The 27,252-nt window shown below is 33.8% G+C and overlaps 1 protein-coding gene across 10 annotated transcripts in view; it reads left to right on the top strand.

The window, feature by feature from the left end:
* The window catches only part of NEDD4L (NEDD4 like E3 ubiquitin protein ligase), a 448,524-nt gene that overhangs the window by 397,340 nt on the left and 23,932 nt on the right, over positions 1–27,252 (top strand). For all 10 annotated transcript variants that reach the window (XM_074207342.1, XM_074207347.1, XM_074207343.1 and 7 more), the window contains 6 exons: positions 6,168–6,226; positions 8,657–8,722; positions 11,305–11,534; positions 12,853–12,974; positions 17,520–17,590; positions 18,688–18,783. In XM_074207342.1, the coding sequence (XP_074063443.1) occupies positions 6,168–6,226; positions 8,657–8,722; positions 11,305–11,534; positions 12,853–12,974; positions 17,520–17,590; positions 18,688–18,783 (644 nt within the window). The remainder of the gene's footprint in view (positions 1–6,167; positions 6,227–8,656; positions 8,723–11,304; positions 11,535–12,852; positions 12,975–17,519; positions 17,591–18,687; positions 18,784–27,252) is intronic.

Genomic DNA, 27,252 nt, shown 5'->3' with positions numbered 1-27,252 from the left:
ACACATTCTATTACCTGTAGAAAGGACATCAAATGTGTGTGTGTGTGTGTGTGTGTGTGTGTGTGTGTATTTAGGATAAAATCAAATACAGTGTGTGTGTGTGTTTTTAAATGTGAATAGGAGGCTCCCTTTTATTTTTCCCAGTTGAAATAATATTTCACCACTTGTAGTATCAAGGAATTTATTGATTTATGGATATACCAAAAGTGCCTTTATTTAATATCTTAATTAAACCAATTCTAAAATTCTAAAAACTGATTTAACTACCCTTTAATTACATTATTATTTTGAACTTTTGGCTTTTTGGTTCAGATTGGATACTTGAAGTTTTTTAAGGTTACTTAGTAAGCTCTTTTTTATTTCTTTGTAGGTAATGTTCATTTTTCTCATTTTACAGAATTATACAGTGAAACTGCTACCATGAAATTATAAATGCTTTATTTATAAAAATATTCCCCTCACAGAAATCCTCATGTCCTTCAGAAAACCTATTCATTTATAATTTTATGGCTGACAGAATTTGATATAAGCTCAACTTTGCTAGAATTGTTGGCTTCCTGATGAAATACATAAATAAAAAAATGAAAGCTTTCATTTGTTGTATTACTGGTTTTCACTAAAAATAAAATTTTCCCTTTAAAAGTCTGATGATTTGCATTGTAATTCCAGCGTTCACTAAAATGTTCATAATAACTCTGAATATTTTAAAGAAAAATTTAAAAATGCAATATAAGAACTTAACAATAATGATATACAACATATTAGGTCTATTTGACTTTTTAAGATTTGTAATTTGCTTTACATGTGTAGATTTATTATATCCTCACAGCAATCCTGAGTGATATATGCAATTATGATCCTCTTAACAGGAGCGGGAACTAAAACTGACCTGGGTCACATGTCGAAAGAGAGTTTGAACTCAGATCTTCCTAATGCCAACCAAATTTCTGTCTCCATATATTGATATGATAACACAAATCAAAATTCAAGTGGCACCAGAATGGCGCTCTTTTGCTAAAGGAATTCCACATTTTTTATCCACTACCAAGAAAGTATTTCTATCACCTCAATACTCCAGCATAGACCCATTTTCTTTTAATCAGTTTCATCACCATTAGCCAAGTTTATAAAAGTTGGAAATCATTTTCTTCTTCTTTCTAGAAGACACATTGCAGAAATCACTCCTTTTTTCCTTCTTATATTCAATTATCAGAAGTCATTTTAAGATTATTTAATCAATTCATTTCTTGGTCTTTTTCTTTGGGAATAATGTTCTGGTAATAACAACATTTTTCTGCTTTGAATTTCAAGTAATTAGCTAGTCCTAGAAACATTACCAAGGCTTTCTGTTCCTCTGATAACTGAAATATTGCTTTAATCAACCCCCAAAGATTTTGTGGCATTGTATTCCTTTGTTGTTTGTCCTTTGTTCTTGAAGAGGACCAATGACTTCAGGAAGGTGGTGTTTTGACTTGCAAATGAATTGACTGTGCAAGGTCCTTAGCCTCACTCCTGAAGCCATTTGGGTCTAGTGACAAGTTACAGATCAGGTTGATAGGGGATGAACAAAAAAAATCAAACTGGGAAAGAATTCTCAGTAAAGAAAGTCCGTCTACCAATAAAGTCCTGCAACTTATAGTCTTACTGATGATCATTCATTTGGCTTCTGCTACTAATGCAATTTATGTTCAATTGGTGGTCACACTGAAATCTATTACCCATAAAAATAAATTCTGAAAAATGAATAAACCATGCAAATAAATTAGAGGAGATAATATTTAAAAACCTCTTGCCTTTTTTAAGTAGCGAGTATAAAGGTAGATTTTCATTCCTTGATAGAGGAATAGTGTTTTTTTGTTTTTAAGAATTGTACAGCTCTCCCGTGTTTATCAGTGTTTTGTCCCTTTTTGTGTATATTTACCTTTACCCTCCATTCTTCAGAATGTTTTCACAATGATGAGAAGTTCCTGGAGGGCAGGGATCAAAGACTAAGCACTTTACTCTGTGTACAGCCACCCTCTCCTAAGCAAGCACTAGATATATTTTGATACTGATTAGGAAGCAGGCATTTGTGTACTAATTCATTCCTATTTAATGTCTATTTATCTTCTAGTTTTCCTGAGAAAATTTGGAATGAAAAGCACAATCAACACTGCCCATTGTATACACATTTCTAAAGGAAAAATTAGCTCATAATTATTCTATTACTTGTGACATCTTCTCAAACATGACTTTCATGTGGCAATTGAGTATTTACCTACAAATAATAATTCACATAATTGAGGGCAGAAAGATAACTGAAATAGTGGCAGAGTCAGGATTCAGATTCCACAGGATTGATACTCAGGTCTTTCTGACGCTAACTCCAGTAATCTTTCCTCTGTATTATAACAAAAGAAAATTAGTGAATTCTTTTTTAGAACCCTTTGCCAAATCTTTTACAAGTCTAGTTGACATATAGGAAAATAGGCCCACATCATATCCCTTTCCTTTTTTGTTTCTTTCACTGACAGAATTAATGAGCAATTCTAACATCCAAGTACCAGAAACAAGTTGAGAAGCAAAAGTTCTAGATTAATACTGAAAATGGAGGATTAGTTCAAAAATTCAGGCAAAAGTGAAATACATTACTTTAATTAAATTAAATTTTATTTAATTAACAAATTAATAATAAATTTAATTTAATTAAAATTTAATTAATTTATTTTTTAAAAATGAACGTTATTATAGCCTCATAAAAACTTGTCCATAAAGTCTAAAATTTTTTAAAAAAATTTTCTTGATCAGAAGTATCATTCTATTTGGGCCAAGCCAATTAATCATGCAGGGTAATACTTTCTTTTCATAGATATTCTATTTGTTCTGTCTTATTTCTTATTATATTGGCTGCTATTGTTTTGTCAAGGTCTCTCATTCCATTAAAACAGGAATCAAAGATTGCCTTGAGGGAATACCAAAGCATTGCAGAAATGTCATTGCCTTTAGGAAGACAAATCAAAAATAATTCAGAATAATCAAAGATTTTAACAAGTTTTTTGTTAACTGTCAAAATATCTATTAATTAAAAAACAATTTGTTTTTGTAAAAATACATAAGATTCATTGAAATCCTTATTCACCAAATACTACTTTCAGTCTGCCTTCAGGATACCCAGGAAATAAAATCAATCAAATCAGCTTTTTCCCCAATCCAACCTACATATCTATCAAACAATGAACATTTATTAATCACCAATTATATACCCATCACTGTGAATAAAGAGTTGAAAGTGAAATAATTCCTCTCATAAAGAAATTTACATTCTGCCACAGATACAGACACACAGATACATCTATAGTTGTAAATATATATATTATATATATATATATATTATATGTTATATATGTATATGAAAAGAGATACAAGACCAATTTTTAGAAGGAATACACTAGGAGATGATGAGAAGCTGGCATTTAAGCTTGCGATAGAAACTAGGGATTCTGAGATTTAGATACAGAAAGGATATGCGTGTTTTCCTGTCATGAACAATCAGTACAAAGACATGTGGATTGCATATGAGAAATTGCAAGATAGTATATTCTGACTAGATTTTAATGTGAAAGACAGAAAAGGTAAGTTGAGGTTAAGTTATGAAGAGCTCTAAATTTCAAACAGATTGTAATTGATCCCAAGGATGATAGGAAACCAATGGGATTTATTGAGTAAGGGGCAGAAACATGGTTAGTTCTACTATTTAGAAAGATCATTGAGGCAACTAGGTGGTGTAGTGGCTAGAGCACTGGTCCTAGAGACAGGAGGACTTGAGTTCAAATTTGACCTCAGACACTTAATAATTGCCTAGCTGTATGACCTTGGGCAAATCATTCAACCCCATTGCCCTAAATACAAAAAGAAAAAGGAAGATCATTGTGGTAGCTATGTATTTAGTGAGAAGAGAGTTTGAAAGCAGAGAGGGTAATTAGAAGGTTATTAGAGGGGATGCTAGGTGGCGCAGTAGATAGAGCACAGGCCCTGGAGTCAGGACTTGAGTTCAAATCCGGCCTCAAACATTAATAATTACCTAACTGTGTGGCCTTGGGCAAGCCATTCAACCCCATTTGCCTTGCAAAAAACAAAACAAAACTAAACAAAAAGTTATTGGAATAGTTTGGATGAGAGAAGTGCCCATGAATCAAGGTGATGGCCATGAGCAAGAAGAAAGGCAGTGTTGTGGAGGTAGGAACAGCAATGTGGCAACTGATTAGCTACATGGGGTAAGAGTCAAGATTAGAGGATAACACTAAGGTTGAGAATGTGGGTGGTTTGTACAAGGCAAGCAAGGGTAGATATCATGGGTTCTGTTAAGTTTGAGATAACTTATGCAACATAGTCAGTTGGTGGGATGCTGAACTGGAGCATAGAAATGATGATTACATCTGAAGAAGAAAACCAAGGAGAGGGAAAAATGACCAGAACAAAGTTTGAAGTTATACCCCCATTCAAGGGTCATGATATTGAGGATTAGCCAGTAAAGAGGACTGAGAAGGAAGGGTCAGTCAGGTGTACTAATAGTGAAGAGTGTTATGAAAACCCAGAGAAGAGAGAATACATAGGATGAGAGTCAATCCACAAACTTTTATTAAATTTTATTATATCCTTGGTATTATTGCTAAATTCTGAAGATGAAAAAATAAAGTACATAGAATTTAAATTATTAACATTGTCTCTGCTGTGGAGAAGTCAGAAAGGGTATGTATTGAGAAAAAGGTCATTCAAGAAAATATTCTTTGATAGCTCAAGAAGCTAAGTATATATCAATTCTAAATTGTACTATGGACTGGCATAAAATGAATGCTTTGGAATGTGTAAATAAAAGCCTACTAGTATGGTTTTAAATGCAAAATACAAATATAAAAAATATTTAAAACTTCACAACACATACTATGATTTTGTATTTAAGTCTTCCTGACGTATGTAGACTTTTAGTGGTGGTCCAGGAACACATAGCTTTAAGTGTCAGAGACTAGATTTTAATAATCTGCCTTCCTGACTCCAAGTCCAGCAATTTTTAAACTGCCTTTTGCCAGAATTTTTACCAACCTTTTTGACTTGCTTAGATTTCCTGGAACCTCAAGAACATTTTAATGTAGTTTTTTTCCCCCCTTCTCTATAAAGATATTCACCTCAGACCCTTTTGCTTCCACACAACTACCAATCTGCATTGCCACTGTATTATCATTTCTACTGGGGGGTAGAACCCACAAGCCATATAAGGCTGGCAAAATCATTTGTTCTGGTGCTGCCAAGGCACAGTCAGGACTTGAAATTCAAAAAATCTAGAAGCTTTTTTGAGTAAATTCATTAAATGTTTGAACAAATATAGCAGAATAATTTTTAAGATCATAATTTTGTATGACCCTCCAATGATATTATAAATATCCAATAGCCCTTAGCAGAAAAAAAGATTCCCCAATCCTAATTTATAATATAATAGAAATAAAATGAACCTATTGAGATTTTTTTTTGGTGGGGGGGAATTAAAAACTTTGCCAGGTTGGTCAATGGGGAAAACTTTTGTGAAGTATTAATTTAATTCTTATTTTAGAGCTGTCTGATCTGCTTTGATTTTATATATGTATATGTGTGTAATTCATACTATGGATTACTCAATTATTAGGTATAAGTCTTTTAATTAGAAATAGTGGGGTTTTTTTTTACTATGTAAGCAAAAGAAAAGGGTTTGCAAATGGGTGAATGCTGTCTTTGTGTGTGTGTGTGTGTGTGTGTGTGTGTGTGTGTGTGTCTTAACCTTTGCAAGAGGGAAAAGGAATTAATGCCTTTTTGCTATTTAATGAAAAATCACAATCAAGTTATAAATCCCTAAGAGAACAGGGGTTTATAATTGAAGTATTGACCAATGCTTACCCCAAACAGTGTGATTTAGATGGTTTACCTTACTTAGTTTTGCATTTTTGATCGAGTGTTTTCAACTAAACTGTGTGTTGGTGGGCAGGGGTGGATGGATGCATTATACAACTATTCCCTACACTTCTGAGACCTGAGGAAGGGAACATGAATAGAGAGAAGCAAATAGTTAAAGAAACCTAGTGAAACTTCTTTCTGGAAGCATACTTTATAGACTGGGATAGGTTCTAACTAATGCTCTCATTTATTGGTTTAATTTTCAGATAGTAAAATTACTCAATGGGAAGATCCAAGATTGCAGAATCCTGCTATTACTGGTCCAGTGAGTATTTTTCAGGATGGATTTTTTTCCCAGGGTCATTCCTTTGTTTCTTCCTAAGTATGCATTTTTTGTTTATGATGGCTCAATTTAATATGACTAGAATTACAGGATCTTTGACATTCCTCTTTCTATTTACCAAACTTTTCTCCAAAAGTATGAAGCACTGTTTTTGAAGGACTTCTCCACAGAAGTGTAAGAGTAATATTTTACATATGTGTGGCAGTTACTACTTTTTCTCAAGTTTTTTGCAATCTTAAGGATCTATATGAATTTCATACATATATCATCAGTTATTATAGAATTAGTATAAAATTAAAACTTGAGACAAGATGATTAATTTTGTACTTATGATGTAATAGATAATGTTTATCATGATCTGCTTTGATGGAGTGAAGGACAGTTGAACTTCTTTTTCATAGGACTTTAACATTTCTCTAGGCCATTAAAATCTTCTGACATAGGTAGAGAGATAAAATTCCCAAAGGCCCACCAAAAATTAGTGCATTGATAATGGCTATGACTCACATGTCTTACCTCCACATTCTTTCTACTTGACCACTCTGATTTTCATCAAAGTTTAACTAGATATGATCCCTTTTCTCTAAGACTTTAGACATAAGACAGACTCTAAAGACAGATTTACTTAGGATATTCAATATACAATAACATTAAGTAATTTAAGTATTTATACTTTATTCAAGCAAAGGGGGGGGAAAGGAGTTTATTATTGAGGGAGTGATTTCTTTAGTAGGATTTAACCATTATATATAATAATAACTTAAAATTCACATAGCAAATCTTTGTCCCAATTGTTCTCATATGGGCTGTATAATTTTAGCTTTACTATGAACCAAGATAGACAGAGCATAAAAATTTGTTCATCAAGCCTCAAAAAAGTGATTTGCCTGTTATCTCTCAAAGCTCAAAAGTGGCAAAGCCAAGACTTGAACATAGGCCATCATATTCTAAATCACTGGGTCACTTTGTGGCTTGATTTTTGATGGACAAGAACAAGATTGTCACTTGCCATACCTAATGGTCAGAGTAAAATAGATTATAATCATAAGTATATTTTTCTTTCCTTAGGGTATTTATTTTCATTTTTTTTGGCAAGGCATTGCGGTTAAGTGACTTGCCCAAGGTCACACAGCTAGGTCATTATTAAGTATCTGATGCTGGATTTGAACTCAAGTCCTCCTGACTCCAGGACTAGTGTTCTATCTACTCTGCCACCTAGCTGCCCCTCAGGTGATATTTTTAAAAACTTATATGGAAAGAGAACGAATGGTTTAAGCCCATTAAGCTAGAAAGTGCAAGAAAGATAATGTGGTTATTACATTTTGCTCCAGAGGTGCTAACTATCTAGCACTTCTGTAGGACTAATTTCCTTCTAGGAGAAGGTGGAAACAAGTTCTTGTTGTTCCATTTGAAAAACTACCCAAGAGGGGAAAAAGTAATAACTAGTGGAGGAGGATAATGATTTTTGAACTTCCCATGCATCATTCCCCACAAGAAGAAAGAACAGAAATATCTCAACCTTCTAGTTTCCACCCACATCTAGTCAACACCTACCAGGTTTACTAATGATTTTTTCCAAGCATATCATCAGCTAGAATATGTGTGAGAGACCTGAGGCAGATTGTGAGATAAAATCTATTTTTTTAAATAATTTTTGTAATGAAATGTAAACGTTCATTTTAATGTTCATTTTTTAGAAAATTTGAGTTTCAAATTCTTTTCCTACCTCCCTCTTCTGCCCCTTCCCTGAAATGGCAATCAATTTCATATAAATTATACATGTTCAATCTCACAAAATATATTACATTAGCTATGTTTCCTTTCACCTTTCAATAGCAATTTGTTTTGCACTTAATTAATAGATCTATTAGGTTTATATCATATTATTAATGCATGTCCCAGCTAAGACTAAAAGGTCCTGGAGGTCAGGAACTTGGTCTTATTCAACTGTTTTATCTTTAGGTGATTATCTTTAGCCTTTGCATTCTTTACAGGAACTTAATGCTTCTGTCTCTGTCTCTGTCTCTGTCTCTATCTCCTCTTCCTCCTCCTCCTCCTCCTCCTCCCTCCCCTCCCCTCTCCCCTCCTTCCCTTTCTCTCCCCTCCCTCTCCTCTTCTCTTCTGTATGTCCTATCTACTCTCTCTCTCTCTCTCTCTCTCTCTCTCTCTCTCTCTCTCACACACACACACACACACACACAGAGCTATAAAATTTCCCATAGAAATTATATACACACAAATAGATTTTTTTAATCTATTTAAATAAATAGACTATAGGGAGCTATATACAAATATAGAGAGAACTTTAAAGTTTATGATTCATAAAGTATGCTCAATGCTGACTCAATAAATGTAAAAAAATTTTAAGTATATTATTTTCATGATCTCTATTTATAAATATCTCTTTTTCAGGCTGTTCCTTATTCCAGAGAGTTTAAGCAGAAATACGACTACTTTAGGAAGAAGTTAAAGAAACCAGTGAGTAATCTTGTCTTTTTGTATAACACTATATTTGTCATTTGTCCTTTGGAAGTTACCACAATTGTATTTAATAAGAACAGTTTGATTATGGTTTTTTTAATTATTATCCAACTATACCAGTTACCACATTTAAAAATCTATACTTTGATCTATTTGGTTCTTCAACTTCCGTATTTTCTTTTCATGGCAAATGATAAACAAGGATATGAGTGTGAATTTAATCGAAATTTTATTTCCATTTATTTGTGACCTCCCTGAGGTCAAAGACCATGATTTTGCCTTTGTATCCCCACTGCTTACAATGATTAGTACATAGTAGCTACTTAAATGCTTGTGGACTGACTATTTGAACAGATTGAAAAAAATTAGTGATTTTGATAAGCCCAGTGCACCTATTGTGAAATATAAAAAAAAAAAAAATGGTAAGTATTTTCACCAAGAATAAAAAAGGAAAAAAAACACTGGAATAGTTAAAATTTGGGCCAAAGGGAAGAACTATATGTTGTTTATGGTCATCTTAGTTGTAACCTTCTGTAACAACTTCTGTTGTTTTTTCCTAAGGCTTTTATGTAACCCATTCATTGGATTCAATGGCAGTAGTTGGACTGACTGTAAAACTTCTAGTAAAATAGTAGCAGGATAAGTCCTAGACTTGTGATATTGATTTTTCAGAAATTCTCTCATCTTTGTTTTCTCCTTCTCTATTGGATCCTTTTCTGTTTGTAGTTTTCCCTCTTTAATTCATTCTCTTTACATCATCTCCAAATATAAATGATTTTCCTTAGTCTCATGTCTGTACCTATTACTATTCTACTCAAAAGCCATCAAAGGCTGCACATTAGCCTCTGAGGTAAAGTACAGACTGCCTAACTCATCATTTCAGGATCTCTATGGTTAGTTTCCACCTTACCTTTTCAGCTTTTTAAAAATTCTACTTCCCTTCATGAATGCTATATTCTGACTCAACTGGATCACTCACCATTCTCCCCTCAACATTCCATCTTTTCCCTCTGTGCATTCTCACCAATATAACCATAATTCACTGCCTTCTCATCTGTTTTTTAGAATCCTTAGCTCCCTTCATTAATGTGTCCTAAATTGAACTGTGCTAGAATTTTCTTTTTCTTGTTTAATTCTCTATCTCTTCTACCTTGTTCTACTTTGTAAATTCAGTTATGAAATAGAGTATCTTTTTTATTTCTTGTACTCAATTCTAGGCAGGTTTTGACCAGAAATGTGCAAATTTTTATTTATCCTAAATGTCTTTTTTTCTGCCTCTCCTCAGTAACATAAACAGATACTGAAGAAGATATTTTGGCTATCCTCCAAAACACAGTGTTTTTAAAGAAAATTTTGCCTTCTGAAATGTATGCATCACCTACATTCTCTGTCATTATTTCACTTGCTGAACACTGTCTGGTGCTGACTTTCTTGACAAGCCATATAAACCCTAAGGAGAAGGGTTGTTCCCCACCTTGGGCTCTTGCTGTCAGGGATTTCTTTTTTCATTTACAAGTCTAAATGCATTTCATGATCCCAAGGGACAACTGCCTTTATAGGCAATCCCCTTTACTTCATGCTGATTAGGTTTATTATAAATTATCTGTCAGCACTAGACATCTTTTCCCCAAAGTTCAGTTACTGTCCTCCATCTAGAAAAAATTGACTTAAAATCATAGAATCGGGATCCAGACACAGCAAGTATTTTTCCTTACTTCCACCATTGTTTTTGTTGTATAAGAAATGTTTCAATTTAGACAGACATGTATATATTTTTGATTTAATTGTTTTTAATTAACAAATCTATTTAGTCAACCTCTTCTACATACACACACACATACACACACACACACACACACACACACACACACACACACACACACAACCCTGGTGATGTACTTATAATCAAGCAAAAAACCAATTCCCATATTAGCTATATCAAAAAAAAATTTGTCTTATTCTGCACCCTGAGTTTATCTTCTTTCTGTCAGAACATGGGTAGCAGATTCATGGTTGGTCAGTGTGCTGATTAGAAATCCTAAGTCTTTCAAAGATAGTCTTTTATAATGATGCTTTTGTTTGTTATTCACCTGGTTCTACTCACTTCACTCTGTTGGCATCAGTTCATTCTAGACTTCCTATCCATGTCCCTTTCATCATTTATTAACAATAATATCAAGTATTCCATTATACTTATATACTATAAATTTTTTTCTGCTATTCCCCAAATGAACTAAGACTCTCCTCTTCTTGTTATAGATAACTGTAGTTGACTTTCCTTGAGATACCAGATGGTAGAAAATGCCTAATAAAGATTTTAAAAAAGTGGGATAATTTTTTCTTTCATTCATACTTTCTAAATAGGCAGCATATGTTTGTGATTCTGTCTGAACAAATTGTTAACAAATGCTAAATATTTCATATCTTAACATAGAGAAGCTTACCTTGTATGTAGAGGAAAATTCTGAAGATGAGAGAATTGGAATGGAAACCACTTTCTGTTGAATCAGACTCTTTCATCATCTCCTTGCTGTTGTTATTTTTCTAATGATAGGTGTTTTATTTATTCTTTTATATAGGCTGATATTCCAAATAGATTTGAAATGAAGCTTCACAGAAATAATATATTTGAAGAATCCTATAGGAGGATCATGTCTGTGAAGAGACCTGATGTTCTCAAAGCCAGGCTGTGGATCGAATTTGAATCCGAAAAAGGCCTTGACTATGGAGGTGTGGCCAGAGAGTGGTTCTTCTTGTTGTCCAAGGAGATGTTCAATCCTTATTATGGTCTCTTTGAATATTCTGCCACGTAAGTATATAGAATATATCCGGAATTTTATCTAATGCAGAAAGTAATTGGCTCACCAATTTCAAATGAATTAATTCTGCTGATATAGGCCCCTGGAGCATGAGTCTAGAAATTATTCTTAATCTACTTGGTGTTTTAATGTGTTCAATGAAATCTGAAAAGTGACTGATTCCTTTTTTTTTGTCTGTTGTACTCCTATGATTGAAATTGAAAAAAAGTTTCTGGTAATTATGGTATTGCATAGAGAAAAGCAGTTATCATTGCTAAAGTTAATTCAAGAGAATTTGTCAGTGTCATCCTTCTAAAAAGAATAAAGCATTTTTATGAGCAATAATAGTCACTAAAATCAAATTAGGAGAACTTTAGGGACCCATGCTTCAGTATACAAGTGGAAGGAAGAAAAATAATTCCATCATATTAAGAATTCAAGAATTCTTCCTTGTCATTCTAAGCAATTCAAATGGTCACTTCAGAAATCAAGCTTAAGTGTGTGCCAGTCAACTTAGCTTATGAAAAGATTAATATTGCTTTGAGATCCTTTTTAGAATCATTTTTGCCCTAGGAACTTAACTCTCTTCTCCCTGTTATCTACTCCTATCCTTTATTTAGGCACAAAGATTCTTGAGTCTTCCTTTCCAGTGACTTAGGAGTTTGCCAGGGTAGCTCTGCCTCTATAAGCATCCCCAATTGAATTAGAGACCATTCAATATGTTTAAAATGAAGTGGTGGGACCAGGTAGCTTCACTGTGCTAAATGAATGATACAGCTGGTTGAGCAATAAGCCTTTATGGAACATCTCTTGGAGCCAGGATAGACCTAGGCACATGAACTGCAAAAACAAAGTCTAGAATGATATCTCCTTCTAAGAGACAATATTTCGTTGTATTTTTTCATACAAGTACTTTATGGACAAACATTGAGATGTCAGGAAGAACAATTTATGTTCTCTCCCAGAAAGTTACCAGGTGCATTCCTGAAATAGAATGGAGATTTAGCTGAATTAAGGCTATCAGTTATTTCAAAGGCTTCTTTCTTAGTCTTGAGATAACTTCTCTTCTTGTGATGATTAGAAAATCTTGACTTCATTCAGGTGTGTAAGCTGTGTATCATCAATCTAAAATCCTCCTCCTCTTGTTGAGACAAGGGGCATATGGTCATGTTTCAGAAGTAAGGACTTAGCAAATAGATACACTTTCTATTAAATTACAGGCAGGCTAAATTAAACAGAAAAGGAAAAAGGAAAGTATCTGTTAATTTTTCCTTTCTAGCCTTTTTTATTTAAAAGTTGTGACATAACTTTTTTTTCCTTTCCCTAAAGGGATAACTACACACTTCAAATCAATCCCAATTCAGGCCTTTGTAATGAAGATCATCTGTCCTATTTCACTTTCATTGGTCGGGTAGCAGGTCTGGCAGTGTTTCACGGGAAGCTCCTAGATGGTAAGTTATTTAAAATACGAAAACAATGAAAATTGAGTGGTATTTTAATTTTGTTTGTTCTATCAATTTTTTTTATCGGGGTTCTTTTTTTATAAATACTTTATTTCTTTCCCAATTGCATATAAAAAACAACTTTTAACATTCAGTTTAGAATTTTGAGTTTCAAATTTTCCCTCTCCTTCCCTTCCCTTTCCCTCTCTGAGACAGCAAGAAATTTCAAATAGGTTATACATGTGCAGTCATGCAAAATATATTTCCTTATTAGTCATGTTTTGAAAGAAGACAAAGGCAAAAAAATAGAAAAAATAAAAATTAGTATGCTTTGATCTGCATTCAAACTCCATCAACTCTTCTCTGGAGGCAGTTATCATTTTTTCATCATGAGTCCTTTGGAATTGTCTTGGCTTGATCAGGGACCCTTAATGCATTGCTAAATAAAGCCATAAAGCATCTTATCCTTGTTCTACAATGGAGTTGCTTTCTGTAAAAACCTAATTATTTTGATTTTAGAGATAATAATAATAATGTCCCTACACATTTTAAAAAGAAACAACTTCCTAAAATTAGAATACAGCATATCAATAGGACTATAGATTAAGAGCTAGGAGGATCCTTAGAAGTCATCTAGTTCACTTGTTCATTTTGTAGACTGAAGGACAGAAAACATAAGAACCTTAATTAAGGTCACATGGATAGGAAGTAACAATATGATTTTAATTAGCTCCTTTTTCCAAATCTAGTCTTCTTCCTATTCTACTGTATTGCTTTCTTTTTAGACTTAATCTCTCCCCCTGACCCCCTCCCCAAAAGATTTCTATCTTGTAGTACCTAGAAAAACTAATAAAAAAGTTAAATGATCTGTTTTATCTGTTATCATGCCTATGTTCCATTTGTCTCTGTATTATAATTTTTTTTGAGGAGGGGTTGCATGGCAATGGGGTTAAATGACTTGCCCAAGGTCACACAGCTAGGTAATTATTAAGTGTCTGAAGCTGGATTTGAACTCGGGTCCTATTGACTCCTGGACCGGTGCTCTAGCTGCCCCTGCATTATAATTTTTAAATATGACTAGATAATAAATAAATTCAGGTGATTTTGTGACATAATTAAAACTGTGGAATCATAATAGATAAGAGAACATGACTCATCTTTCCCAAAGTGGATCAAGATCTTATTCTGAATAGATGGGTTTCTAATACTTTGGGAATTTTTTAAAAATAATTTTTTTCAGAGAAAACCATGGAAGTCATTGGCCAGGAAAGGAAAACATAGTACTTTTAGAGTATATCAGGATTCTATGACAAGGACAGGGAGGAGAGAGTGAATATTTAAGTATGATTTTAAGAGATTGAGATTTTAGTCTTCCTAGATTAATTATTTCCTTCCTCATCTCTGCCTCTTGATTTAGCTAGCTACCTTCAACTACTAGTTAAAATCCTACCTTCTAATAAAATCTTTCATGATTCCCCTTAATTCTAGTTCTTTCTGTTTACTCAGTTTATCCTGTATATAGTTGCTGGTGTGTTTTCTATTAACTGGTAGGGAGAAGTGTCTGGTTTATAGTAGGCATTTGATAATAATAATAGATTGACTAATGATGGCCTGCTGTTGGTTTTGTGGGCAGCTAGATGGCATAATCCATGGAGAGTTGGACTTGGAGCAAGGAAAACTCATTTTCCAGGGTTCAAATCTGGCCTCAGACACTTATTCCTTATATGGCAAGTCACTTGTCTGTTTGCATCAGTTTCCTCATCTGTAAAATGACCTGGAGAAGGAAATGGCAAACCACTTCAATATCTTTGCCAAGAAAACCCCAAATGGGGTCATAAAGACATGCCTGAAATAACTAAAGAATACAAAAAGTGTTAGCTATATTTTATTTCAGAGCATCATCTATTATGGGTAGTTACTAAGGATTGTTCTTTCCTTCTTCATACATCTCTCCTAACTGTGAAATATCAACTGTGTTTGATACTTTATTACATTCAGCCTTTTCAAATTCAGCTACTTTATTTCCTAATTTACCAATGACAAGCATATTTTTTTCTAATATTATTTTTTCCTAGGATTTTCTAGGATTGTAAAAGAGTTTGTCAGAAAGTGTTTTTAAAACAAGTGTTACTTGTTAGTTTTCTGACTTCTTCCTTTTTAAGCTACAAATAGACTCCAGTCTCTTCTTGGGGAAATCCCTCTTTGATCCTGTGGCTTAATCCTGTCATTTCACTAGGTGCTTCTGCCATATCCACAGAATGCAGGGTTTGGAATATAGAATCTCTTAATGCTGTTTCCAGCTGTAAATCTATGATACCATGACCCTGTGGCCATCTACTCAGTCCTTTCCTTAAAGATCTGGCTCCTACCTTACTAAAACTGCTTTTCTCTCAGTCACCAATGACCTCCTAATATTATATGCAATGGCTTTTCCTTAATCCTTATTTCCTTTGTCCTTGATGCTTTCAACACCATTGACTATCATATTCATAAAAATTGCTTTTTCCTCTTTATGGCATTCTCATAACTCTCTGGATATTCCCTCAGTTTCTTCCACAATTCAACCTTTTCTTTCCATCTCCTAAATGTAGTTATAACCCTTAATTCTTACTCTCCTAATCTTCCTTCTCCCCCCTCCTCCTTTCTCTTTTCTACCTCACCTTGTTCCTCTAACTCTTTTCCCTTTCTCTCTCTCTTATTCCTTCTCTCAGCAGGCTTCTGAATAATTCCACTTGAAAATTACTGTCAGTTCAAAGATTATGGCTAAAACCATGCTTGTCATCTCCCACTAATACCTTTCTGTATTTTCCCTCTTGTATCAATGGGTCACCTTTTTGCCAGTCTTGGTGCCTGAAAACTTTGAAGTGATCCTAATCCTTATCCTTAAGATTAGTATCTTAGATTTCTCACCACCTGTTGATTTTCCCTATGTAAAATCCATTGTATCCAGACCTTTCTTTTCATTGATACCTCTACTATCATAATCAGGTCTTCATTACCTTGTTCATGGGTCTATTTGGGCATGACTGTCTCTCATTCAAAAATGTTCCTAAAGGCCTCCATTGCCAACAGGATATATTATAAGTTACATCACCCTTAAGGGTATCTCCTTAATATGGCCCCAGTATTCTACTTTTCCAACATTATCTCCCATGTATTTCTTAACATCAGTCTTTGATTTTGCTAGCTTTGTGTATTTTGGTATGTTTGGAAAACAGTGAGTAGCTTAATAATAATTTTTTAAAAATTAATTTATATAGTGCTTTAAAATTTGCCAGGCACTTACCAATTTTATCTTATTTTTATCCTCAATATAGCCCTGGGAGATGGGTGTTATTGTTATTCCCATTTTACAGATGAGAAAACTAACATAGAGGTGAAGTGATTTGTCTGAGTCCCATGAACAGTGAAGTATCAGAGGCTAGAGTTTCTTGACTCTAAATTATATTACATCTTCATCACTGATCTAAAGATATTTTGCTTCCTTCAAGGACTTTTTGACCTCTAAGTCTTTTGGAATTGCCCAAACTCAGCATGGTCTTTCTCTTCTGAATTCATATGACTCATAGAGTACTCTCACTAAGATTCCTTTGACACTCAATTCAGTAAAATTAATTATTAATTTCCTACCATGTGTAGAATATACAACTATGTAATACAGATAAGTAAAGAATACATAAGTATTTTTTAAATGTATTTTATTTTCACAAATCCAACAATAGTCTTGTTGTAATAATGCCCCCTACCCCCATATAAAGAAACCTCAAGAAAAATAAAATGAAAGAAAAAAAGTGTACTTCAGTCTGTGTTCAGATACTAACAGCTCTGTCTTTGGGATGGATCTCATTCTTTATCATAAGTCCATCAGAGAAGCTGTTTCAATATTTTTCCCACAGTTGCTATTGTTAGCTCTATTTCCCTCTATCCCATTCCTCCCTACCTCCATTTATTCTATTCCTCCTCCCACTGTCCCCTTTTCCCCATCCTTTTCCTCTCTTTTTTTCTCTAGGGTAAGATAGATTTCTAATACCCTATTGAGTGTGTTATGTGATAAGTATTGAAAAATACCTATATTACAAAATACTCTGCATGTGCATAAATGAAATACAGGTATAGAGTATATGTGGATGTGGAGGGGATGTGGAAGTTAGTTTAGAAGCTGTAGCTACAAATCATGAAATGGATGATTTGGCCAATAAAAGACAAAAATCAACTCATAGGAAACGTCTACTTTAAGATGTTAGAAAAATGACAAAGAGATAAAGAAGAGACAACTACTCCTAAAGTCAGAGGAAGAAAGATTGCACTATTTGCAAGGGCCAGCAGTGTCCTGTGCTATTGAAACGTCAAAATGAGCTCTGTCCTGTGTATTTTGGTACCCCTGAACAGCAAGTCTACCCACATGTTGTTTGTGATATCACTGAAGAATTATTCTACATAATAACTAGAATTATTCCTTCTTCCTTTTTAATAAGAGCTTGTTTTTTATTTTATACTTTGATCCTTAACAATAGTAAACTCTTGAAACTGAATTCATTTATTCCCTTATTTTAGGTTTCTTCATTAGACCATTTTACAAAATGATGCTGGGAAAGCAGATAACTTTGAATGATATGGAATCAGTGGTGAGTAAAGACAGATTATTCATGTTTTAAGTGGTAGAGTGGTATTTTTTACTAGGAAAAATATTAGATATTCTGATTCTTTTATTCCAAATTATTCTCATAATAATAATAATGATGATGATGATGATGATAATAATATTGATTTAACACTTACCATGTGCCAAGTTCTGTGTTAAAGAACTGATCATTTTTATTTCATTTGATTCTTCTAACTACCCTAGGAGGTAGGTGATATAATTATCTCCATTTTACAAATAAGAATCCCAAAGTAAACAAAGGTTAAATGACTTGTTCAGGAAGATATTTAAATAAATATAATACAGTTTAATGAGGCACAGCAGGGTGGGGGGAGATAAAACAGAAAAATGTGAAAGTTTCTTATAATAATCAAAACATTTTCCTGTTTGCCTGTAATTACCAATTATTCCTATCTTAGCAGATATATCTGACCCTAAACTACTGAGGGATGCTAGGGGAAGAGAAATATAAATTTAAAGCTACATATAATCAGGATAGTTCATTCTATCCACTTTTTCTTCTCAATCAAACTTTCTAGAACTTGATAAAATATAATCACATTTTCTCTTCATCCTTCCTGGCATTTACATTCAAAAATGAAAGGAGTGTTCAGTAAATTTCTGGTTACTGACAACATCTACCTAAGATCATCTACTGACAATTTTCATTCCTTTTGATCTTGTATTTTTACCCTAATTTCTTGAACATTAGTGAGTAACCCAAAGGCACGCCTAAATCCAGGCAAAATTATTACCTACACTAATTATCATCCATCCTTTCTTTTTCATAGTTGCATATTTTTACCTATTCCAACTTGCCTTAAGAACTATTCATGTATACTATTATTTAGTGGATTTTACACTAAGCCTCTGCTGCTGGCAAAACTTTTCTTTCTTTTTTTTTTTAATATATTGTTCTTCCCAATTGGAGATAAGAGTTATACTGGGGTTAGAACAAGGTAACATCATTAAATGCCATAATGCCATAATTTTTACTCATTCTAAATGTATGTAACTCATCTAATTCACAAATCAAATGCTTTTATGTTGCTCATTCATAATTTTGTGTCATTTCAATAGGATAGTGAATATTACAATTCCTTAAAATGGATCTTAGAAAATGATCCTACTGAACTTGATCTCATGTTTTGCATAGATGAAGAAAACTTTGGACAGGTACGTTTGGGTAACCCAATTATTGCTCTTTGTTGACTCTGAAAGTTGTATTTTCTTTATCACATTGTAATGCTTTTTTCAATAAGTAAAGAACATTCAGCAATTTTAAATGGTGCATAATTTTCATCTGTTGGTGTTGGAATTACCTAATTACTTTGGTAGGGTGCCAGATTCCTGTTCCAGTCTTTCCCTAGCGAACACTAATGGAAGATTTAAGACTGTTCCATTGTCACAACCATCAGAGGTGATGCTTTCTCAGTTTGGAAATTGAGTACTCTCTCAAAGTGGAAATACTTTCATTGATTAGCTCACTGCTTCAACAAATGAAAACTATGGTGTCATATGAAGTTAGGGCAAAAAGATGCTTTGGAGATCACCTAGCTCAATTTCTTTTGTTGTAAATAAGAAAGTTGCATAACAAAGTAGTAGAAGATCCAGGTTTAGAACTCAAAAATGTTCTGCCTTACCAGTCCATGCTTTTGTTGTTCATACTTCCTGGAACAATAAGCTGATCTGTTCCATGTTGCTTTCTCTCTCCTTAAAATTTGTGCACTTTCAAATCCCTTAGATATTCCTTGGAAAAATAATCTTTTGCCTTGCCCAGAAGGATTAGCAAACTGAAATCTGTCTTTTGTTGCAAGAATTCTGAGAGGCAAGTGTACATACTCTGGAGTCACCCAAATTGACTAATTTTCATATCATCCAAAATATAATCCTCCTCCTCTTCAATTCCTTCTCTCCCAAAAGGATTATCCTATTACACTAAAGATGTGAACAAATTCTTATGGGTTCCACTTCACAAAAACAAAAAAGAGAATATTATAAGACACCAAATTGTAGATTTTTTTTATTTGTTTTAATTTTTTCTAATCAAAAAAATCTACATTGGGGCAGTGGGTAGAGCACTGACCCTGGAATCAAGAGGACTTTAGTTCATCTCTGGCCTCAGACATTTAATAATTCCTTAGCTATGTGACCTTGGGCAATTCACTTAACCCCATTGAATTGCAACCCCCCCAAAAAAAGAAAAAAAAATCCGTAACAGAGTCTTTGAAATTTTACTTCATTTTTTAAGCAACTTGAAAAATGCTAGAAATATTCATCTCTCCTTACCCAATGACACATGATCTCTTCTCCTGCTAATAAGAACATTAGAATATTAATACTTGAACAAAAGAAAAAATGTTGAGGTACACAATAAATAAATATGAAAACATGATTGCACATGTATAGCCAACTACAGATTGCTTGCTGTATTAGGGGTGGAAAGAAGGAAGAGAGGGATAGAATTTAGAACTCAAAACTTTAAAAAAAGACAATAAATGCTTATAAGTGTTTTTATGTGTGATTAGTGGGGAAAATAAAATGTTATTAAAAAAAGAAATTATATTAAAAGTCACACCTTGGAACTCTCAATCCATAGAAACACTACTGTCCACTGGAGGGTTGATCATTCAGACTTCCCAGATCTAATATGTGACTCAGCCCTAAAACTTAAGGAGCTCATATGATAGAGTGAAAAAGCTATAGGGGATTTTGCAAGAAAACCTGACTTCTCATTCCAACTCTCCCACTGTTTCTGTGATTATGGATAAGTCAGTTAATCCTTCCATATTTCAGATACTTCATCTGTAAAATGAGGACATTTCAACCCTACCTCTCACACAGGAGTTTTTGAGTTTCAAATGTGAAAATAGATAAGAAAACACTTTCAAAAGTTAAAAACATTATGTAAACACAATTTGTTAGAATCTTAAAATAAATAATAGAAATAGAAGGTAACTTAAGAAATTTTTCAGTCCAACTTCCTAACCAATGTAGGAGTCATTTGAAAACACGGTTATTATCTTCCAGATCCTGCCTGTATACCTCCAACAAAAAAGAACCCATTCTGTGGTTGGATTGTTCCTTTTTATTCTGAACCAACATTTGCCTTCTTCAATCTCTCCCCCCATTTGCCCATATACTGCCCTCTGCTGTCCAGCAGATCTGCTCCCCTTTCCATGTGACACCTGAAGGCAGCTGTCATGTCTATCCTTTAACTGTCTCTTCTGCATGTTAGACATCACCAGTGGGAAATGGTTTCCTTCACCTCTTTGTCATTCATTTTTTGAAGGATATTTAGAGTTTCTCATAAAATATCAAATACATTGGACAATGGTGTTACCAAACGGTTAATGATAAAACTCACCTATTTTTTTTCTGAAACTGCTAAGTAGCATAGTAGATATCTATCACTGGACCTGGAATCAGGAAGACTTACTTTCTTGAGTTTAAATCTGACCTCAAACACTTAATAATTATGGGATCCTGGACCACTCACTTAACTCAATTGGCCTCAGTTTTTTGTTTTGTTTTGTTTTGTTTTGCAAGGCAATGGGTTTAAGTGGCTTGCCCAAGGCCACACAGCTAGGTGATTATTAAGTGTCTGAGGCCAGATTTGAACTCAGGTACTCCTGACTACTGGACTGGTGCTCTATCCACTGTACCACTTAACTGCCCCCTCTCAGTTTTCTAATTTGTAAAATAAACTAGAGAAGAAAATGGCAAACCACCCTAATATCTTTGTCAAGTAAACCCCAAATGGGGTCACAAAGAGTCAGACAACACTAAACTTCAATATATTATTACTTCCTTCCTATGAATAATCTATTACTATAGATAAACTGTATTATAAACTATAAAAGTGAAGTTTTATATATATATATATATATGTATGTGTGTGTGTGTGTGTGTGTGTGTGTATATATATATATATATATATATATATATATATATATATATATATATATATTCCCAATCTCCTTAAGCATTTCAGTGCTGGTGAATCAGTATATTGTCAAAGAAAGAATATATGGTACCCAGAGCCAAACAAAGTAATCTAAATGAAACAGACTTCAGCGGTTAACTTCCAATGATCCAATGAAATCCTAAAACTAATATTATCAATGAGGAGGAAAAAACACAACTCAGTCATGACAGTATTTATACATTCAGTTCTATTCTAACTGGCTGGATTAAGAAGGTAGTGGCTATTTTAAGACTAACGGATACTGAAATTTGGTGTCTTTAGGGACTGCTGGTTACCTGAAGCAGTGATTTCATCCCTCCTTTTCAATTCCAATAATATAATACAGCCTTCAAACTTCTGACATTTTTTATGGCATATAGAGGTCAGAAGGAGTTCATTTCTTCAAACCTGAGGATGATTAAGATGTCAGAGACAGTTTTCTGTTTTTCTACATTCCTTAAATGAGAATTAAGTTCACCTGTGTCTTGGATGTGACTTAGAGCTTTTAAAGCTTTTTCCACTGACATATGTCATCTTCTCCCTAAAGGAAAGTATTAACTATAATCTAGGAAGTAAAGAGGAAAGAAGATGTGATGTTAATCTTGTTTTGTCGACCCCTGTTTCTTTTTGAGCCTTTGTAAATGATTTTTTTTGACCTTTTTTTAACGACCATTTAAAAATTTTACAAAGTAAACTACTTGTATGTTAATTGTACCATATCTGTCAGGACTCACAATATGTATTCTGTTTCATTAAAACCTAAGACCAAGAAAACAAATTTATAAGAAAAAAGACATAGAGAACATATAAGCAACAGGAAGAAAGGGAAAAACCTTTCAATAAGAATGTAATTTATCTAAGGATCTAAACACAACCATCACTTCTAGGTAGAAAAATATAAGTGTATTTAAAAAGAGTGAGGACAGCTCCTAAGAGTTGCATGTTTAGACAGAATAGAACCTTGGAATAATTGCAGCTTTCCTTCCAATTAATTACACAGATTTCCTGGCTACTTGACCATGCTAAAACTCAAGGGACTATAGATAAATAGGTACCCAGTAACTTGAGTGTGGTTTAAAAAGACAGAACCCTGGGTTGTGAATCAGAAACTATTTTAAGCTTGCCTCTGGCATATTTGTTGTGTGATCTCAAAAAAAGTCATTTTAACTTTTCTGAGTTTAGAAGTCATCTCCAGGAGGAAAAAAGTGGAAATGACTAGTGTACCAAGAAATATCCTGATGCTATAAAGCTAACATTGGTACCTTTAACTGAACCTGATCGTTGGATGGGCCTTACTTCTGGATTTCTTTAAGTATAATTTGGTAATCTTCTTGAAAGTATCATTTTGGGGGGGGAAGAAAAAAGGAAAAACAATAATATAAAACCCCAAATGCACACACCAAATATTTCATGTTTCATGTAAACTATAGAAATCCCAATAGGAATTAAAGGTGAGTCATATGAAGGGGAGGTAGGGAAAAAAAGATGAGACAATCTTCAAATCCAAAGAAGATTCTAAAAATCTATTTTAATTTTTGACTCTCACATCTGTCAGTAACCATCTGCCAACTCAATGGGTGGCAGTTCTTTTTTGCTTTTCCTGAACTATTTAATGTCGAGTAAATGAATACTGGAGAAAGAATGATTTTTTTTATTTAGAAAAGACTTCAGACTGAGGCTGATTTTCAGTTTTATTTCTTGCCAAACTCTTCATGAAAAACAAGAGAAGACTTAGATATTCTTTTTTAATGAGCCAGACAAAGCAATACAACAGTCAAAATAGATTATTAAGATGATTGACAAGATTAGGTCCCAAATTTGTTGAAATTACTGCCTCTCTCCTTAGAGGGCTAACCTGTTTTTTAAAGATTAAACTTTCAAGGCTTAATATATTAATAAACATATATTAATAAATTTGGTATGAAATAAGTTTAACCTTTCATTTCTCTTTTGCTCCATCTCTTCCCTTCAATTGAAAATTTTTTATTTTTGTTTTGAAGACCATAAAGAATCAACAACTTTCTTGTCCTCTTGTCATACCCCTCAAAAATTTTGATTATATAATTAAAATTAGACTAACCAAGGTGCCAGCTTATATTTTCCTTCTATAAAGAAAAGCTAATTAGTTTACTAGTAAGAATTTGAAAGTAATTTCACTCATATAAGTGAGGCAAATGCTTTTCCCATAATGACTAGGAATGTCTGCAAACTATCTTTCTGAATATTTAGAGCTTCCTCCCCTTTCCCATTTAGTAATGGAAGATCATGGCAGAGATTCTTACTGGCTTTTGCTCTATGTAATCAAAATGCAGATGTTACCTTTATTACCTGATTTGCTTTCCTTCTCAACTGATGACAGAACCTGAGGCTGCTCAATTCTGAGACCTGATTAAAGAATATTTTTCATTGAGAAAATTGCAGCATCTGAAAAGTATCTCATTGCCCAACACAAGGAATTATCTCATACATAAATGCAAAAGACAATACACTCATCCGTATGACACTAAAAATCACAGAATAAAGACCATACATAGGAGGCTCAATAATAAAGCAAGTAATCGTTCAGTTACATTGAAAATCATAAGACATAATGTTATACAAATAAAACTTTGAAGCTTTGAAAAGAGATTGACCCGAGAGGTGGTATGACACAGTGATTCACCAGTCAGTTTCTGAGCAGGAGAACTTGGGTTCAGATTTCACCTCTGACATATACTGGCTGAGTGATTTAGGGAAAATCATTTTAACTCCCTGCCCACATTAGCCTTCAATTACCAAGCATTTATTAAGTGTTTACTAGTTAACCAACACAGTACAAGATTATGATTATGTTAAAAAAAAAAAGCAAAAATTTTCCTTGCCCTCAAGATGTTCACATTCAAATGGGAGAGACAACATGGAAATTACTAGATACATTTGTGTATTTATACATATATATATATATATATATATACATATTTTATCGACAATTTATACATAATGTATTACTATATATTAAAATATTTAATTATTATATCTCAGTGTAAATTTATAAATATAGTATATTTATAGAATATAGTATATTTATAGAATAATGACATGATTACATAAATTTAATAAAATATATGTAAAATAAATTATATAATTATTTCATTTCATTCTATAAATATAATATTACTTAATATATTATCTCTGAGAAATAATCTTAGAAAAGAAAGCAATAAGAACTGAGAAGAAGGGAAGACCAGGAAAGGTCTATTGCAGAAGGTGAGACTTCTCAAAATGTATCCTGAAGGAAGCCAGGAGTCAAAGGTGAAGTGGAAGACTACCAGTGGAAAGGTGAACAGATAGGGGTTGAAGTGTTATGTGGGGGGAAGAACAAGAAGAGCAGCATATAGAGAGAGGCAGTAGACTTTGTGGAGGACAGTTTATCACAAGAAGATAGGAAAAGTAGGATGGGGTCTGGTTGTAAAAAGATTTATATTTTTAATATATTTATTACTTAGAGGTACAGAGCACTGGAGTTTGAGGAGAGAAGTGACATAATAATTAGGAAGACCAATTTGGCAGCTGAGCCTAAACAGGAACTGGATTGACAGACATTAGGCCTAGAGAGCAATTGGAAAGTTATTTTAAGGGTAACTAGTTCAAACGCAGCCTCAAAATACTTACTAGCTGTGTAATTCTGGGCATCCCACTTAACCTTGATTGTCTCCAAATTAAAAAAAGAAGCAAATATATTGCAGTAATCCAGGTGAGACCTGATAATAACCTGAATAGCAGTGGTGATTGAGTGAAGGCGATATATCAGGAAGTTGTAACAGTGGAAACAATAGGTTTTCAGAGCACATTGTGATGTGGGTTAAGTTTGAAGGAAGTTTGTGAGTCTGGGTAATTTGGAAGTAATAAGGAAGTTAGAAGAGAAGAAAGTTAGGAGGGAACAATCTTTAGTTCTTATCTGAACATGGCGAGGTTGAGGTGCCCATGCGCCAGTCATCTTGAAGTCCAAAAACAACTGATAAAGTAGAATTGGAGCTCAGGAGAGCAGATAATGTAGATTTGAGAATCATTCACATAGATATGACCATTTAACCCAAGGGAACAAATGAGCTCAGAAAGAGACAGTACAGAGCAATAGAAAGAATAGAAGACCCAGAATAGAGTCGGGAATGGGTATGGATGAAGGTCCTACAAAGGAGACTGTGAAACAGACTTAAGTGGAGAACCAGGTGAGAGTCTTGTCACAGAAACACAGAGCAGGCACATTATCCAGGAGGAGAATACAGAAAAAGAAAAGACTGCTAGTACACCCACACATAGAGAGTAGAACCCCTACATGAAGCATGAATCTCCTACTAAATAGACATTCACTCTCCAACAGATGATGTCTGGTGCTTTTCTTAAAGATAGCATGATTAAATTGTAGTGAAAAAGACCCGGGATTCAATCAGGAGATTAGCTCACTAAGTAACATGCTTTGTGATCTCTGTACCTATTTCTTAATTTGGGGGTGAAATTATTGTGACAAATTATATAAGATAGCAGTACACTCAAAAAACATTATAGAAATGTAAGGGAATAAGAGAAGCAATTTTAAAATCAGAGTTTGAACTTGATATGACATTGAGAATATATCAAACAATCCCCCTGACGTTGTTGATGAAATTGAAGGCCAGAGAGGTTAAGTTACTTGATAGAGGTCCCACAGCAAATTAACAGAACTGACCCTAGGTCCTATGTCTCTTGACTTCCTTGATCTTGTACTCTTTGCAAAACCCCACAACTGTTTCTTGACTTGGGGGGGGGGGCATATTCAAATTTCAGTGTCATTATCAAATTCCTTTTATGAATTTATATTTAAGATACCCACTTTCCTCTTTGAACAAATAATTGTGACTAGTTTGTTGGTAAACATACTTCATCTTTTCACCTGAGTGAAATGAGTAATAAAGAAGTTGGTTTTTGGTATTTTTTAAAATTTATCCCATTCCCCCCCAAAAAAGTGAGAATGAGGAAGGATAGGGAACTTTGGCTCTGATATGAAACCAGAAACTGTGGTAAGACATAGGTTCAAGTTATAAGTCCCTATCTGCTATGCATTGTACTGGTGACAAATAAGTGCCTCCTCTCAAGGCTAACTATGACCCAGACATTTGATAATGGGATTAAGCCAGATAGATGGGACAGTTGCTGTCAAATGGATCATCCTCTCCATTGCTTCATCCTTTCCACTGCCCTGCAGCCCACCCCATTATTCTTCTCATCTTCTGCCTATTATCCATTAAATAATGGGTTTTTAATCTTTTTAGTATCTTGAATCCCTTTGACAGTCTCCTGAAGTCTTCCTTTGTTACCTGGATTCCTAATTGAAGAAAATGTTAAATTTCAAATAGAGGTTAATGAAAACAATTTTTTTTTCCTTGTTTAATTTTATAGATCCCCAGAAAACTATTCATGGATTCCAGGTTAAATCAAGTCATTTGTTGTTGTTACTTAATCATTTTTCCAGGCCTGTTCTACTCTTTGTGATCCCTTTGGGGATTTTCTTGGCAAAGATACTGGAATAGTTTGCCGTTTCCTTCTCTAGCTGATTTTACAGATGAGGAAGCCGAGGTAAACTGGGTCTAGAGTCATACAGCTTGTGTCTGAGCATGGTTTTGAACTTGGGTCTTTCTGATTCCAGGCCCAATCCCCAAGTC

The sequence above is a fragment of the Macrotis lagotis genome, chromosome X (assembly GCF_037893015.1).
Source record: "Macrotis lagotis isolate mMagLag1 chromosome X, bilby.v1.9.chrom.fasta, whole genome shotgun sequence".
NCBI lineage: Eukaryota > Metazoa > Chordata > Mammalia > Peramelemorphia > Peramelidae > Macrotis > Macrotis lagotis.
Note: the sequence above shows the minus strand (reverse complement) of the source record. Positions and strands in the feature narration are given on the sequence as shown.